Below are 18,817 nucleotides of genomic sequence, written 5' to 3' on the forward strand. Positions count from 1 at the left end.
TTTGACTCTTATACACTGCCAATTTGCTTTGACCATTAGTAGCTCAGATGCTTTCAGAGAGCTTAAAATTGCAATAAATCTTTACACTGATTTGAACTGACTGAATCTCCTGATTTCCTCATCACTTGACACAGAGTTTGCTACTGTCCTTGAGAAAATTTATTTATTTATTTAATTTATTTTAATTCCATTTATATCCCGCCCTTCTCCGAAGACTCAGGGCGGCTTACAAGCTTAGCAGTAGCCTTCATTCTATGTATATGCCTGCTTATTAGGGCTTTCACACACACACCCAAGCGGCATTATTACAAAGTCAGCTTATTGCCCCCAACAATCTGGGTCCTCATTTTACCTACCTCGGAAGGATCCTCTGTTCATAATGTTTTTCAAGGTCTTTTTGGCTAAACAAATTATTCCAAACAGACAAAAGGGAGATCAAAGATAGGTAATGACCAAAACATGCACTCTTGTTGACACCACACAATGCAGTTTGAATATTACATACTATAAGCATATGTCTGGAAGTAGCCAGTGTTGCTGCTGTGTATTTTGTTTTGCTGTTTAATCTAGGTTTCTTTCAACAGTATTAAATTACTGAAATCAATTCAAGTCCATGAAGTCATTGATCCTCTTGTTCATATGTAATTCATATTGCATATTAATTCAGTGCTTGGATGCCAGGCCTTTCCTTTCTCCTGTGATATTGGTTAAAAAGCAGTGACAGACTCCAAGAGAAGGGAAAGCCACACAGCTTCCTTTAAACATTGTAAAATTTTTGCCAAGTTACCAAGGTAATATACAGGAGGAAATTATTGGGATGAGGGTGGATTAAATGTGGGATCCAAAGAGAACCTTAGATTCTCACGTCATTGAAGAACTTGGCACCTTTGTCCTTCTGATGAAACAATGCTGGATTTCTCCCTGGAGGTAGGGAACAGAAACAGAGTCAACTGCACATTCAGAACAGAAGACACATGTTGAACTGATTTTCAAGCAGGAAGAATGGAATAAAAAAACTATCGAAACATCCTCAAAGGCGTTTCAAAGGGGGATACTTTAAGGAGGAGAAATAGAAAATAAATGGTTCCTTCTCACTGATGTGGTAACCATGCCTTGGTTGTTCCACCAGTCCAGTTTCTAAGGAGGCCGTCATAAGCCTCCTTTCTCCCCCCCCCAAATTATTAAGTATGTATACCTCAACCTTTTAGTTTGGTTGTTAAATGAATCACTAGTTCTTAAGTAAATCATGAAGTCATTAAGCAAATCCATCTTCCTCCATTGACTTTGCTTCTTGTAAGCCAGCTAGTGGTTGATCATGTGACACCAGGACACTGCAAGTGTCATAAATACATGCCACTTGCCAAGTTGCCGGATTTTGATCATGTGATCATGAGGATGGTACAACAATCATAAGTGCGAGGATCTGTTATAAGTCATTTGAATGATCACTCAACAAGTTGTTATAAGTTGATGGCTACCTATATTGCTTGCAAATTATTGAGACTTGTTGGGTGTTATTATTACTGATAATACCTACAACATTACCATCTTGTTTCATAGAGAAATGACTGGAAACTTAATTGAAAGATTAGATTTCTTTGCTTCAACCAGCATGTGTGCTCTCAGAAAGTGGATCTATATGTGTAAATAAAGAGATGATTGCCTGTACCTAGTGAAATTACCCAAATCCTATATAAGTGAAACTGTGATTGCAATCCTATGGGGAAATTATCAAGGTTTCTTATTTTGTAATCACTCTAGCTATATTTGAATTTTAAACAGAGAGAAAAAGTAATTAACAACAACAAATTCTGCCGCACTATGTTAAACAACACAATAAAATTGAAAAATAAGCAATCTTTTATTTCTAGAAGAAGGCAGATTTAATAATGAACAAGTCCTGCTGGCTTTCAGGGGAGGTTAATTGGGAATTGGGGATATATATATTTAGCATTTTTAATAACATTTTCCTCTACTGGTAAACTGAAAAAGTAGAGATCGAAGAAAAAGGTGAATGAAAAGTAAAATCCATGTTATCATCTTCCCTTGTATGTGTCATTCCAGGATTAACAATTTCTCTGATAGTTTTACTCCCTTCATAAGGTGTTTGATGGTTCAGGGTTTTTTAGGCTCTTGCCACTGTACATTTAGGCTCCTTTGGTTTAATGTTTTCTTTTCCCCCAAGCAAATGAGTTGATCAAATAGGCTGGAGATGCAATGGATACAAAAGAATTCTCACCAGTTGGAAAGTCAGCATCCACAAATCTTACAGAAAAGTCCAAATGCCATCCATAAGTTTTGTCCGATATAGTTAATGGCCTGAAGGCAGATCACTCTTTGTGTTAATGTTAATAAAGTAAAGAGTCACAGTGAGTTTGAATAATAATACTTCAGTATGAGGAATTAGGGGGGAAAGGCACACAAAGAAGACTTAGAGAACACCTGAGAACAGTCTGCCATTACTTGACGGGTTGTCACAGGGAAGAAGGGGTCAATTCTTGGGACCTGAGGGCAAGACAAGAAGCAATGGGGGAAATTTTTTCAGAGGGAGACCCAATCTGGAAATAAGGGATTTCCTGACAGTGAGAAATAATTTGCCTCCCGGAGTTGTGGGTGCTCCATTTCTGGAAGTTTTCAACAAAAGATTGGACAACCCTTTGTCCGGTATGATTCAAGGAGTCCTACCTTGGGTGGAGGGTTGGACTAGAAGACTTCTAAGTTTCTTTCCAGTCTTATAATTCTATGGTTCTATATTGTGTATGAGGGAACTTTCAGATGGCTCCTCCAGAAAATTTCTTTAGCCTTCCTTTGCGGCCCTCCAGAAGTAGCAAACACTAAGCCATCTCCTAGGTTACTGAGGGCTATGGGCAGTGGTGGGATTCAGCAGGTTTGCACCACGTTGGCAGAACCTGTAGCTAATTTTCTGTTGCCCAGGCCCAGAATGGACTTCTGGAAGTGGCATCCACACAGAGAACCGGTTGTTCATGTATTTGAATCCCACCACTGGTTATGGGCAACATATCAAACACATCTAAAGGGCATTCAGATAGGGAACTATCCATATGGCTCAATCTTGTTTGCCCTGTTATAACAATCCTTCAGCTGATGTCTATCTGACCAATATTGTCTTGGAAAATCTAAATAAAGTGAGCTCCATTACTTTGGGTGCATTTATTTTATAATAAACTAAAGTGGCAGAGTAACTAGTACAGTGTAGTGTCTAAACCCATGGTGGCGAACCTATGGCATGCGTGCCACAGGTGGCATGCAGAGTCCTTTCTGTGGGCACATGTGCCGTCGCCCCAGTCCTAGATCTTCAGCTGGGTTTTATAAAATCTTTTCGCTTTAGGCCTCCGCCACCATGTGCAAAAAAAAAAAGGTTCAATCCATCAATCAATTTAACTTCTCGTGGGGAAAAAAAGATCTCACAAAGTTGGAATTGATTGATTGAACTTTTTAGTCCCACCCAGTCTGCCGTTACTACCGCAGTCATGACCACTCAATGGGCCACGCTCACCCAGTGGACCACACCCAGCCAATGGGCCATGCCCACCTGGCACCCGACGATACATAAGTGGGTTTTAGGTTGCAGTTTGGGCACTCGGTCTCCAAAAGGTTCGCCATCACTGGTCTAAACTATTAGTCAAAGACTGGGAAGATCCAGGTTGAGGTCCCACTTCAGTAATGAGAAATAAACTGGGGGACTTTAGTCCAGGCAGTGTCTCTCAGCCCAACCTCCTTCCCGAGTTTATTGTTGCACAGGTAAATAGAAGGGAGATTCCCATGGAAATCACCTTGAGCTCTTGGAGGAAAGGTTGAATATAAATTTAGTAAGTGAAAAATTAATATGATAAAATCATCTATATCTGAAGAGATTTTGTGTATATTTTTAGGCTTACAACTTGCTCTGGAATTAAATAATGAGACTGCCTGGCTTTAAAGTGACAAAATAAATAATTTCATCATAAAATTCAGGATGTTACAATGAGGTTAGGTACATCAAAGAAGAGTAAGACAATCTTAAAGTTTAATGAGATCAGTTGAAAACTGAGCTGCTGCATGCGTGGAACACGCTACGCTTGGTTAGGGATAATCTTACTTTCCTTTATGTACCCTAGTATGTCAGTCAAAAATAGCCCATGTGTTTGTTTCACTCTTACAGTAAATATATCATGCAAACCCATAAACAGGATAATGTTATTCAATAACCATGTAAAATAAATTATGTAAATGCAGCCAGTGACTATTATGCTTTATGGATGGTGTGAGATCTCCAGTTTGTCATCTGAATAATAGAAGTTACAGATAATGGAGAATTCCTGCTTTTCCCCTGACTCAGAACAAATATGTGACTTGACAGCTCCTGACTATTGCATTGGCTTCTATGCAGATAATTAATTGCATGAAAAACCTATCCAACTTATAATATATGACACAGTCATTTTAGATGTCCTTCTTTTACTCTAACAATCAGCTTTGTCTTTCCACAGCATTTTATCAATATTAAAAATCATTTTCTCTTTGGATTTTGCAGGTCTCTCATTCTACACTCGAGTGCTTGAGAACTGTGAGAATGAAGCTTCATTTGATGAGGTAAGGAAGGAATTGGAGAGAGGCTATGAATTGTGGCATCTTTATATTCTGCCACTAATTCAGACCTGCAGACAAGCTGCTCTGTTTTCTGTTTTGGCAATTGTGCTCCATCAGTATAGAGGCAAGTTACTCTCTTGTGAGATGGGCGACTATGCAAATATGATAGATAGATAGATAGATAGATAGATAGATAGATAGATAGATAGATAGATAGATAGATAGATAGATAAAGTAAGTCATGAACGTAAGATCTGATCTTGAAAACCCCCAGCAATCACTACCTGTAGATATGACAAAGGAATATAGAAAATTCTGATACTTTGCTACCATCTAGTGCAGGGCTTTTCAACCAGTGGTACGGGTACCACCTGTGGTACACTGGCACCTGGCAGGTGGTAGGTGACCATCCTAGAAAAGTGGTGGCGGGGGAGGGGAATGAGCTAAACCGGCGGCAGCACTGCACAAGCCTGAGCAAGAGATGACTGGAGCTGCAGGGCTGTCAGGGCTCAGTGGAAGCGCCAGGATCAACGCCAGGCTCCACCTGCAGCTCCAATCAGCTGGAAAGCAGCACTGATCCTGGCACTTCTGCTGAGCCTAGAAGAAGCGCCAATCAGCTGGAATGTTGCAGCATGTCCAGGATCTTGTGATTTACATTCAGATGCTTGGCAACTGATTCATATTTATGATGGTCACAGTGTCCCAGGGTCATGTGAAGTGACAAAAAACTGCTGCAACCACCCAGCAGAGGGGGGGGGATAAAAACCAAACACAACACACACACACACACTGTTGTGTAGCTGGTTCTTTGTAGGCAATAAGCGAGATGGAAGGTTCCAAACAGTAACATGCTTTATTGGAGTCAAGCAGAACAGAACTGAAACAGTGGCTGCTGCACAGCTACTTATATGGTTGGCCAATAGGCGGCGGCCAATAGGTTTAAAGTAACCCATTCCCGCCCCAAATCTACCAATGATATTCCTGGAGACAACAAGTCTGGCTTGGTCCATAGCCGTTACACAGACACACCATTGAGTAACCATTAAGCAGCATTTAAACAGACATGTGAATCAGTACAAGCAAAACCCCCAATACATTACACCCCTCACCCCACCCCCGCTGCCAATCCTCAACAGAAATGCTCACAACAATGAAAACCTCGGACAGGAGGAAGAGCGCCGCTGGGCGGACAGGCAGGTGTCCTGCTCGGCTGTGGCTTGGGGGGCACTTTTTTCAGTGCCATAGTAACTTCAAACAGTCACTAAGCGAACTGTTGTAAGTCAGGGACTACCTGTACTTCATCACTTTTTTCCTTTTTTTTTTTTTTGGTCATCAAGTTTTTGACACCTTGCTAGGCAACTGGTGGTATTTGGATATTGCCATATCCTAAAAGTGGTACAATGGGTGAAAAGGTTGAAAAGCCCTGATCTAGTGATCAGCCAGATGACTTCAACCTACAGAGGATATGAGACACAGTAAGTGTATTGCTGTTAGCTTGGAGGGTCACATACCTTTTCCTTAAGGATCTCCAACATTTTGCATTGATTGGCATATATTGAGAATAGAGTGTGGATTAAAATGGCTATAGTGAAAGAAGGACTTGCCCATTCACAAAATGGTTACTACAATCAAGAAACCCTCATTTCCCAAAATGATCCTGGCAAGCAAAAAAAAAAAAGGATTTATTCAAGGTAAACTTCAACAGGAAGGTAATTATCTAAATGCTTAAACTGATAATTGAATTAACCCATTTTCTTGAATTAAATGAAGTGTGCTAAACCCCAACAAACTGACCAAAATTAAAACTAGGGATCCTCCCTAGTTTCTTGGACTGTAAAAATAAGGAGGGAGAGATGTACTTTCAGACATGAATGATTCTGTTCATATAACGTTATAATAAAGTTAGAGCTTGTATTTCTGGATGTGCTTCTTGCCTGAATTACTTCACAAGGCTGAAAGGAATAAATTAGGGCAGTGGTTCTTAACCTTTTCTTCATCACGGACTCCTTTTAAATACCTTTTGTGGCCACAGACCCCCCCCCAAGACTTAACTCAAGATTTAAATCATAATATTTCTTCCAAGCTTTCGTGGACCTCTTGTGATGACATTGTGGGCCCCCAGCAGTCTGGATTTGGGGGCATCTGGCTTGGTAACAACACTTTTAAAAAAAATCTTGGAACATTACTTGATTGCAAACTGAATATGGGCAACCAATGTGATGTGGTTGTATAACAAATGCAAATGCAGTTTCTAAATCCACAGGAAAAATTATTCTAGTCTAGCCTGTTTTGGTCAGAACCTCCTCTGAATACTGTATGAAGTTATGAGCACCATCCTTTCAGAAGCATTGAGCAAAATTGAAAGAAGTTGAAAGAAGAACAACAAGTTGTTCAGGAGACTAGAGATGGAGTTGTTAAGTTGTGGGCTCTTGGGTGCAGGAATGATGACACGAGGCTGAGTACACGATAACTCATACTTTATTCTTGCTGGAACTGTACTGAAACTTGGGCTGCAACCAGCCACAATATATAGTCTAGCCCCTAGGCGGCAGCCAATGGGTTTGAACCACTCTTGCCGCCTGGGGCTAGCGAACTGCAGGACCGGAGACAGCCAGTCTGGGTTGCTGGAGAGCCGTTGGCTGCTCCAGCAAGGCATGTGGTGTATCACCACAAGCCCAGTACATAGCAGGAGTTCTATGAAAAGAGATTGAAGGTGCTAAGTACATTTAGCCTAGGGAAGACAAAACCAAGAAGGAACATGATAGCACTCTTCAAATGCCTGAAAGGATGTCACACAGAAGGTCAAGACCTGTTCTTTATTGTTCCAGAGTGGAGGATACTGAATAATGGATTTACACTACAAGAAAGCAGAGTCTGATTAAAGGTCAGAAATTAAGTACTAATGGTAAGAGCACTTTGCAGAACATGGTTTTGCAAAAGGTTGGGCTTGATGATCTCAATCACACTGTCCAACTCTAGGAGTCATTTCCTGTGAGATGGGCTGCTATACAAATATGACTAAATAAATAAATACATAGATTTTAAACTTTTTTATTCTTCACCTTCAGCAAAAATAGGAATCTGAATAGAAAGCATACATTGCAACTCTATGCCTCGGGGGTGGGGAAGGAATTTTACAATATTTTGTGAATTAACTCATTTTTAGTATCTGCAGTTGATTTATTTTAACCAGTTTGGATCACTGCAAATCCAAAGCACAAAACATATGTTTTAAACATTGCTAAGCACATTGATTTGTGCTTCTTAGATTGTAAGCCGCCCTGAGTCTTTGGAAAAGGGCGGGATATAAATGGGATTAAAAAAAGCACATATGTTGGGTATGTCTAGTTTAATGTAAAGATGGACTAGGGGTGACATAATAGAGGGACTCAAGCTATTCTCCAAAGCACCTGAAGGCAGGACAAGAAGCAACGGATGGAAACTAATGAAGGAGAGAAGCAACCTAGAACTAAGGAGAAACTTCCTGACAGTTAGAACAATTAACCAGTGGAACAACCTGCCTCCAGAAGTGGTGAATGCTCCAACACTGGAAGTTTTTAAGAAGAGACTGGACAGCCATTTGTCTGAAATGGTATAGGGTTTCCTGCCTGAGCAGGGGGTTGGACTAGATGATCTCCAAGGTCCCATCCAACTTATTATTATTATTATTACCTCTGTTTTTATCTGCAGCCAGCAACTGTTTCCAGTTCTATTTGCTCTTCTGTGATCTCATTGTTGTACAATGGTTGGAGTCTCCTTCTAAAATTACCAATTTTATAAGACTTTAGTCATCCTCCCATAGGTTCTTGTGAAATTTGAGTCATCAGCTGTGATTTTTTTTACTATCATTTTAGTGGTATGGATGTAGGTGGTAAGAGTTTATGGATGCCTTGTGTTTATGCATCCAAGTTGCTACTCCTATTCTAAAGCATAAAAGCCACCCTTGGTTCAGGTCGTTCCTGAACGTATTACTTTCTTTTACCTGGAAGTCATGCATTTTAACGTCTGCTGTACATGAACTGCCTGGAGTTATGTACAGCAGTATAAGCTTTTTATACTGCAAAGAAGTTTCTTTGTTCACATTCTGAAATCATGCCTAGGGCAATCCTCTTTATCGCTCAGCTTGAAGTAAGCCCTGTCTATGCCTGTGAAATTGCAGAGAATTTCTTAGATGCAGCTCTCACCATTTGTCTCCCTAAATCTGCAAAGCTGTCTCTTCCTCTGTTGTTACATAAACCACGGATGCTGCAAACCTTACATAACAGCCTCCCTCTCATCATATACCCATTAAAACGCTCAGGTTGTAGACACTCTCTTCCCCACCTACATTTTCTTTTTCCCTCTGTTCTTTCTCTCCCTTTCCCTCCCACACTTCACAGTGAGTTTCTTTTCTTTGTGAATTTTACTCAGCTGCAATCTTCAGAACCAACTTATTCTATAGAGAGTAAGGCATCAATGTTAGAAAGGGAAACTTGATTACATATCAATGCTTTTGACTAGGTGCAAATGCAGTGCAACTGGAAAATTATCAGCCTATACGTTCCTTGTGTGATGTCATCTTCCCTTTCTTCCATTGTTTTTCTATGAGACCTTTTCAGGAGTCCCAGATAGGTGTAACCTTAGAATCAGGGTTAGTTCACATGTCCTGGGGTGTTCAAGTTTGTTTCTCAGCTGGGGGATCTACAGTTGTCATTAAATTAAACATGTCTTACTGAACTATAATATGATTTATTTGCCTTTGGTGTATTGTAGGAATTCACCCATTATGGTTTGTAAATACAATGTACAGTTTAATACACTGTGCAAACCCAGTCAATTGTGGTTAAAAAGCAAACTAGGAAGGGTGTTCCCAGGGATGGTGTATTGTCCTTAAGTGTTTCATCCATGTTCCATTAATGTCATCATCTTTGGGCTTTCTTTGAAAGGGTTACATGCTTATGCAGAATTTATGTGTCCCTCTATATTTGGCTTTGCATACGTTACAAACTAGTTTGAGTTTGGCTTGTTTCAGTGCCCAACCTTGAATTCTCTTTGAGAGATATATAAAAGAACTTTTAAACAGTATGAGAAAACCATTTTAAAATTATTAAAATGCGTTATGTACATTTTATAATGTATATAAAATTTAAAATAAAAATATTAAATCCGCACTTGATTGCCTTCCACTTGAAATCTAAGGCCAATGAGTGATTTGTGAGATTCACATAAAAGAGTTTTTCTGATAGATTGGTTCATTTTCAGTACAGGTGAAAGAAAATATACAGATAAATGGACTGACTTTTTATGAAACTGAGCATGGCTATGATGTAGTCTTTGTTCTCAAAACCTTAATTAGACTTCTATAATGCTCCATGGGATCACTGCCATTGTCCTTTTTTTTCAGATTTACTTATCTTAATTGACACCAGACCTGAAAGGGCTTTTTGATCTGATTCCATCCAATGTGTAAAAAGCATAATCAAGTTCTTTAAAATATTAGTCCCACTGTGTTTTTACAACAGATCAAATTCTTTGAAGCTAGCAATCTTCAAACTGTATATAAGGCATGTGGATGAAGAGTGTCTGGAAAAATCAAGCACAATATTAGACACTTTTGCCACTCTTACACCAAAGATTGACAATTAATTGCTTTATATGAGGTGTACTTTTATCTTTCCTGTGCTTACAGTCATTATACAACACTCCCTTGTGTATGAAGTATCTGCAATTCTTGGCTGGGTTAAATATTTAAATAAAGCTAGGAATAAAGGTTTGAAGAACATTCTTTGATAAATAGCAAATTCTTGTCTATTGTCTATTGCTGAAACTGAGTTGCATCCTACAACTAATTGTGCCATAGAGAAGGCAGAATGTCAAAAATCAGTATGAAAGAGGCTACTGTATTTCCATAGCTGCAAAGTAGATGTTTGCTTAATATATTATGTTTGCTTAATATATTTTTATGAAAATGTATAAGATAAAGTATCCCTGAAGATTTAATTGAAAATTTAATTGTATCATCATATTAGAAGTATAGGAAATGCCTTTCTGTCACTAAATTTTTAATAATGAATTGAAGGTACCAGAAATGCCAATAAGAGTGTAAAGGTCCCTCGTGAAAACAACTGTCAAAGAAAATTCTTTGCCTCCTAACATTCAAGCATGCTTTATATCCAATCCTTTATTTTGAGCACTGAACATCAGGTCAATAAAGCCACATGATGGGATCAAACAGAAGGAACATTGTCTGCTGGAATACAGTCCAATAAAGATGCACATGGCTTTGGGAACTACAGGCTTCCTTGACGTACCACAGTTGTGGCAAGAGAGCCTTAACCAAGACAATATGTCATTTCTGCAATTAAAACCATTTTAAGAAATGGAAAGTGCTTTGTTATTCTTGAATAAATCTTGAAAATAACAGTGTTGCTGCCAGCTAAAATAATGTCTATGAATTGTGGGAAATACAAGAAAAATAACACTACCACAGTATTATTGTATTTCCTGCCTTTCCTCTGTGAACATGAGTATGTTCCCTAATTTTATCCCCACAATGAGACAGATTGGGCAGAGAAAGACAGATCCTAAATCATCCATGATCCTAAATCAGTCATGGTCCAAACAGAGATTCATTCATGGAACTCCTGGTTGACTGAGTGCCTGTCATTCTCCAAACTCTGAGTCCAATAGGTATTGCCTACATTATAATGGCTGTATTCCGCTTGCTTCAGTAAAACATAATAGGTGTTCTTAAACATTTAGAGGAGAACTGCCTTGATTGGGAGTTAGAATCAAAATCATGCCCTCAAACGTATGAATCTTTACTATTAGGTTTCTCTAACTCTATTCTTTTGTGAGATTATAGTAAATACCTGGTGCAAGAAGCTTCTGGCTTCTATTGTCACTTGATTGCCCAATGGAGATACAACAGGTTTTGAAATTTTATAGCAGACAGTGGTGTGGATTAATTCTCAAGGATCCAATCTGTCCCTTCTCGAAACTGCTTCTGAACTGGCAAATCTGGCATGCAAGAATGAGAATATTAGTGCTTGATCTAGGCAAGGTTCTGTCACAGTCACATCTGGCAAGGAGGACAGCAAAAGGTAGGCCTCCAAAAATCCAATGCATGTATTCTTATGTATGCTACTTTATGCTGTGGGCTAAAGCTTTCTTTTGTGAATCTCTTCAGCTATATCAGTGGGGGGAAAGCTCTAGCTCCTCAGAGTTGTCTGAATCCTGTTGGGTTTTTTTCTGGCTAGAAAGCTTCCCAGTGAAGCTTTCAAACTTAGTAGGTTTGTTTATATTTTATTTGTTTTATTTTGTGCATGTATTTATTATATAAGCCAAACTACATCCAAGAGCTTCCAGAGCACAGAGTACTGCAAAAATAAAATAAAAACAATATACAAAATTCAAGTAAGAAGAGAATAATATAAATCAGTTAAGGAAGGAAGGAAGGAAGGGTTTCTGATGCTCCTCTACAGCTTTTCATAAGAAAACTCAAAGGGGAAGGCATAGATTCTTCTAGTTCTGCCTGAAGGTATCTAGAAGAGTAGCTTCCTGTGACAATATTACAAATAATAGAAAAAATAAGAGCTATTTCAATATATATGATCTAGGGCAGACATGCCAAACTCGCGACGTCACATGAAGTCATGCAATGTATCGGAACCTTTTCGCCATTGCCGGCAATGGGGTGGGTGCGGCTTCCGGATGATGTGTCCGGCCTGCGGGCCAGCAGTTTGACACCCCTGATCTAGAGCATGGATCTGGCAGTTCTTGGGGAATGTGACTATGGTAGAAGGAAGGAAGGAAGGAAGGAAGGAAGGAAGGAAGGAAGGAAGGTAGGTAGGTCTTGGTAGTTAAATTAAGAAGCATGGTAGAACAAGCAATCAAGTATCTGTTAGAAAAGAATTCCAGAGTCAGGATACTATTGAAAAAGGCCCTTTATTTATCCCTCACTTTAGTTAAAGATTGGAGAGTCTCTTGTATGCACTTTGTTAAGGAATTTGTTGTGCAGTGGTCTCCTTGTGCTACCAAGGAATTGCACAGACAAGGAAGGGTACTGAGAGCAGTAAGAGTCACACAGTAACCACAAGAGTACACTTAGTTGTAAAAGCAAAAAGTATTTTTTATTTTACTTTTGAGGTGGTGTGAGAACAAAAATGCACAGTCAAAAATAAACAGTCCAGGTTATACACAATAGCAACAGTCCAAGAAGTAATACAAAATACAAAGTCTTCTTACTGGTCCAGAGGTCAATACACAGTTGTACAGGTTTATCACAGTAGTAAACCAACAGTACAGCAAAACAGAGCAAAAACAGTAATAGTAGAGAGCAGTGAATTCAGAGAGAGAGAAGCTATGTTCCTAGCTTCCTCTTATGGCCATGAGAACACTTACACACCCATTGGCCAATTAACATCTTAAAGTTACAACATCATGGTTAATATATTTTCAACCCAACATTGTAGGCTATCATCATATGCCTAACACACTTCTATAATTTTAAACTTTTGTTTTTTGACCATCAAGCAAATAAATTAATAAACAAAGCCTCTATACTGGGGCAGGGTGTGAGGTCTGAACTGAACTTAAAAAGAAGTAGAAGGCATTGTAAATGATGGAAATCTTGGAGCTCATTAATGAGAGCTTATTCATGTTTACAAGGTGATTTTGGCCTTCCAAAATGGCATGTTTCCACAAGGGACAGATTGTAACTCCTGGGCTGAAAAGAGCTCTTTACTTTTGGTCTCCTTACTATGGTGTGGTTGTAGAATTAACAATGCTGACCTGTCATAGACCTAATTGGACTATTGTTTATTTCTTTGAGAAGAAAGGAAACTTATATTAGCTCATGAATTAATTGGAGGTGGCTTCTTATGTTTGTCAGTTACCGTAATCCTTTTAAGCTCTGCTGCCTGCTAGTTGCCAAGCAACTGAGAGTTTGACTTTAGGAGGCTCTTTTGGGTGTTTGAATAAACTCATATAATTGTTAAACTTTTTCAGAGGCAAGAATTCTTGTTGTGTCTATTTGTAAAGAAATCACTACTTAGGTAATTAGAATGTTTCTTTTTACATTTGATAGAATTTCCCTCACCGTTCCTAATACACACTACTTTGTAGATAATCTATATTATTTTCTTTCTTTACACTGGCCCAGCCTGCTTCTTCATCACTTTGTTCTTGTACTTGGAAAACTGCTTCTGGATTTTCAACAGAAAACATAAAGACTGAAATCATCCCATCACATTAAACCCTAATCTTAAGCTAATAAACCACCATTGTTTTGTTTATACAATATACTAATAGCTAGGTTTCCAAAACATGATGACACATACTGCACCTAACTGTTTTAGTCTAGTAGGTTGTCCAAAGTAAGCCAATTATTAATGTTGAGCTGCAGTCACCATGGAGGAAACAGAATCAAACTGGAATATAACTCGTCAAGATAACTCTTTGGAAGTAAAGTACAGGATGACTTCTTTTCTTGAGAATCTTGTTTGAGCAATATATCTATGCATATGACATGGTAGAAGACAGCAGGATTGTCATATGCCTCCAGATTTCATATGTGGCAATAAAATTGCTGCATATACATTCTATTAACAGATTCAGACATACTAGTTACATTTTGGAAACCACCTAAAAATGGAAATGGAAACCATCTACAGCTATACATTGTTCCTGGAAAATGGTTCAGGATCTTTCTGCACTGGTGGTACTCAAATATTGTCATGTCTTTAAAATAGTACAATCTGTGAAAAGGTTGAAAAGCCCTGCTGTAGACTAAAGAAATAGAGAGGGATAGGGTAGCACTGTCTATCCAGTATTGGATGCTAGTTTTCTTTGTCTTTCAGTATTTTTATTTGTGTTCAGAGTATCTCAGCTAGAGGCTCACCCAAAAAAGCTAATTGGGAAAAAGTATGTCCCAGGAAAGACTTTGGTCACATAGCAATAGTTTCATTTGTTTCCTAAAATTTTACAAGGAGTCCAGAAGTCGTATCCTTTCTTCTGTTCCTCTTGTGCTTTCCCTATGACTTCTTCTGTCTTTTTTCATAGAATAGAACAGAACAGAACAGAACAGAACAGAGCTGGAAAGGACTTTGGAGGTCTAGTCTAGCCCCCTGCTCAAGCAGGAGAACCTATACCATTTCGGACAAGTGACTGTATAGCTAGCCTCTTTTAAAAAAACTCCAGTGATGGAGCGCCCATGATTTCTGAAGGCAAGCTGTTCCACTGGTTGATTGTCCTCACTGTCAGGAAGTTTCTCCTTAATTCCAGGTTGCTTCTCTCTTTGATCAGTTTCCAACCATTGTTTTTTGTCCTGCCTTCTGGTGCTTTGGAGAACCCCCTCTTCTTTGTGGCAGCCCCTCACATACTGGAATCCTGCTATCGTATCACTCCTGTTTCTTCTTTTCTTTAGACTTAGACTATTAGAAACAATATAATTAAGGAAGCAAAGGTGAAAGAGCTGCATGAAGTTTTTTTACTTGGTAATGCAAGAAGTGTTGCTGGAGATGCCCTTTATCTTTACATTAAACTGTTCTGTACCAGCCTGCTACCGGCCCTGCAGAAAAGGCAGGGACAACCCTTTTACAAACGGCAAGAGGCTGGAATTATGCCTGCCAAATTTATAGCTACAAAAACAAACAAGACACGAACCAAGAAACAGGAACTTTAAGAAACACGAACTATCCAAGCGGTTGCCTTCAGCAAACCAGCCCTCCCCACACATTCCCCTTATATAGAGTTCAGGGTGTGGCTTCTCTCTGCCTCCTTCCGAGAAGCCCCATTGCCTTCCTCTGTTTACTCCTAATTGACTGCCTCCTGCGTCGGGCATCCTTGAACAGGGCCAGCTGTGGGTCATCTTCATCCACGCTGTCAGGCTCACACAGCTGGGTCTCCGTGGTGACCAAGTGGGAGGGGCCTGGCTGAGGGCTCTCATCAGCAAGATCTTCAACCCCCTCAGCAAGATCTTCAACACCCCCCTCCTCCTCCTCTGAGTCGTCCGACCCAACTGCCGAACCCACAGGCTGACCCTGAATCACAACATAAACATGATTATACTCTCAATTTATAAAAATCCATATCTTGTTTGATGGCATGGGTGGTTACTAGGGAGATGCCAGCTGATTTTCTGTGTTTTACTTTGCTGTGGGTAGAAGGCACAATGCCAGCCTGTGCCAGCCATAACACCAGAGTGGCTTTGTTTTCTGTTGCCTTTCTGTTTGCTACAGTTCCAGAAAAATGTGGGTATTCACCACTGAGAAGTGAAGCTTTCTCATAAAGATAACTTCTCATTACAAGCAAAGGTGAACCTCACTACCAGGGCCAGGCAACTTTGGGGGCTGTGAGTCACCTTTGTCCATTTATTATATGATGGATTTTTAAAATTTGTTAGATGCCGCCCTAGTCAGCTATGTATGAGTTGGGCAGCTCTCTCTATATATTTGTTTAATAAATAAAATGTACCTAATAAATTAAGTGGGATGCCTATAGGTGGAGTGGTGCAAAGAAGACAGTGGGGTTGGTACTTGGTTCAAAAATTAAACTGAGCTTCATTTCATCTACATGCATACTGTTATTAATTAATTGTTATTAATTAATTTCAAACATTATAATTGCTCCCTACATATTGAGCAATTTCCTGCTACTTGGGTAGATTAGTACTTGGATAGTTTCATAGGCGTTTTCTTTGAGAAGTTTGATTGGTAAGGCATCTGTGTTTATGACATGGTTGAGTATGTTTGCTGCAGAGGTGGGCATTCTGCTGAAGTCATCCTGAACAATTCTAGAAAGCAATAGAAGCTGTAGTAATAATATACACTTGGTGGAGCTGGGATTTTCCATTTCTTTCCCTGGTTTATTTTTAGAGGTTGCAGCATTATTTAGGAAGAAATGAGGCGAAGGTGTAATGCTGTAATCCACTTTTTCTCTCTGCACATCTAACATTTTCTAAATTCCTTACACTTGAACTCACAAAAAGGGTTACATAATAAGCCTTATAAAATTATAAGTTGCTTTTCACTAAATACCCACTTTACAATCCTCTTCAATTCTACATTTATATTTTGAACTTCGTATCTGTATGATCTCTTGGTGGAAATAGATAATGTTCATTCTCGTATCTGGAGTGGGAATAATAGGTACATGAATGCCAAGGACAATATCTTAATTGGAATGTCCTTGTACTTATTCAAAAAATTGGGTTTTATCAAGTGCCTGTCCAGAAGATGATTTACATATTTGTGCCCACTATGCCATGGAAAAGTATAAAAGATGGCAGGATATCCCAGGTATTTTGAATCTTAGTGTAGACCAGAAGATCCAAGAAAATGCTACTCACTAGCTAGAGCAGGCATGTCAAATTCGCAACATCATGTGATGTCGCATGATGTATCGGGACTTTCCCCCCATTGCTGGCAATGGGATGGGCATGGTTTTGGCATGACGCATCTAGCCCGTGGGCCGGCAGTTTGACATGCCTGACTTAGAGGGTCTGGACAAGTAGGAAAAATATGGTGTGCATTAATTCTGTAACTCTCTTAAGTTATACATAATAAAGCTCTTTGGCATTTATCCTGGTGCAAGCCTATTACTCAAATCCTACAACATACTGGTCACTGAGGAGCAGTATACTACAGTAGTACCACCAAGTACTACTAGTGCCATCATATTGTATCATAAATAGGATTCAAAAGAAATACCATTCTGGGGGAGAAGAGCCATTGCAGAATGCTGGCATGAGCAATATAGCTTGGGGGTTATGGGAACCAGTGGGTGATACCATAGGTGTGGAAATCTGAGATGGTTGAACATGGTGAGTCACCACCCAAAGCAGTAGTAAAATATTTGCAGATTTGGAAATATGGAAGAAAGAGTTCAGAAGAGCCAGGCCAGAAAATGTGTTGCCACTTTGGTTGTTTGATATGCTGACTGAAACTTGAAACCTGCTAATCAAAACTATATTTATTTAGAAAGCATCTATAGCCGTCCATCTTAAGTATGTAACTGGGCAGTGAACAATATATAGAAAGGCAATATTTAAAAAGCTATATGTACAAAATATAAAGAATGTGTGCTTAATCCACAGAAAATTAGGGTACTTGTTGCATCCCATGATTGGGGTCTAAGAAGGTGGGCTAGAGGTTTATGGGATTCTTAGACTACCCAGTCAGAGTGAGATAAATATTTAAACAGAATTGGTCCATATGGCTAAGAAAAATAAACAACAGTCAGTTAAGAGATTGTGTCAATGATAGGTATATTTTTGGGCTAAGAAGGCTCATCTCATTTAGCCTTCTCTGTTGGCGCGCCGACCCTCTGGAATGAGTTGCCTCCGGAGCTGCGGATGGCCCCCGACCTTCAGTCCTTTCGCTGTGACCTGAAGACATGGATGTTTCAACAATCTGGCCTGGACTGACTATGGTTTTAAATTTGGTTTTATGCGGTTAATTACTATGTATTGAACATATCTACTGTTTAATTCTTTTTTAAATTTTGTATTTTCATGTTCTTTTTTAGTTTTTATTGTTGTGAGTTGCCCTGAGTCCTTAGGGAGAAGGGCGGCATATAAATATAATCAATCAATCAGTCAATCAATCATCTATTGCCATTTCTGGTTTTCTTGAGAAGAAGAAAAAATGTACTATATTATATAGTCATCTATTAAGAAAGGCCAAACCCTGGTGTATAGAATGGAGCTAATCTTCAGAGCTATTTGATTTGGTTCTTCCAAGTTATAATCAAGTAACCATAACCACACTTTCTGATGGTGGAGAACATAAAATAAGGCACACTGATAATAGGATTTTCTATGAAATATCCTGGTTTAATTTTCATACAGAACCCACCCTGATTTGGCTAAAAATGCACATTCTATTATAGTTGGAGAATAATGTCTCCCAATATATAGTATTTAAGTATCTTTGTTTTGTGGTATGCCTTGTTCAGACACTTTTATATTATACAGAAATGTTAAATAAATTATAAATATACAGGTTGTTTGAAGCTCACTTCTCTATGTGTTTATATAATAATTTTTAAAAAAGGTAAAGATTCCCCCGCACATGCATGCTAGTCATTTCCAACTCTAGGGGCCGGTGCTCATCTCCGTTTCAAAGCTGAAGAGCCAGCGCTTGTCCGAGGACGTCTCCATGGTCATGTGGCTGGCATGACTAGACGCCAAAGGCGCACAGAACACTGTTACCTTCCCACCATAGTGGTCCTTATTTTTCTACTTGCA

The 18,817-nt window shown here is 39.2% G+C and overlaps 1 protein-coding gene across 1 annotated transcript in view; it reads left to right on the top strand.

Annotated features, from left to right (window-relative positions):
- Positions 1–18,817, top strand: part of OTOF (otoferlin) — a gene marked incomplete at both ends in the record, with an annotated part of 185,511 nt that overhangs the window by 11,542 nt on the left and 155,152 nt on the right. The window contains one exon of the mRNA XM_081312999.1: positions 4,535–4,593. Within this exon, the coding sequence (XP_081169125.1) occupies positions 4,535–4,593 (59 nt within the window). The remainder of the gene's footprint in view (positions 1–4,534; positions 4,594–18,817) is intronic.

The sequence above is a fragment of the Vipera berus genome (genome assembly GCF_964194415.1).
Source record: "Vipera berus genome assembly, chromosome: 1".
NCBI lineage: Eukaryota > Metazoa > Chordata > Lepidosauria > Squamata > Viperidae > Vipera > Vipera berus.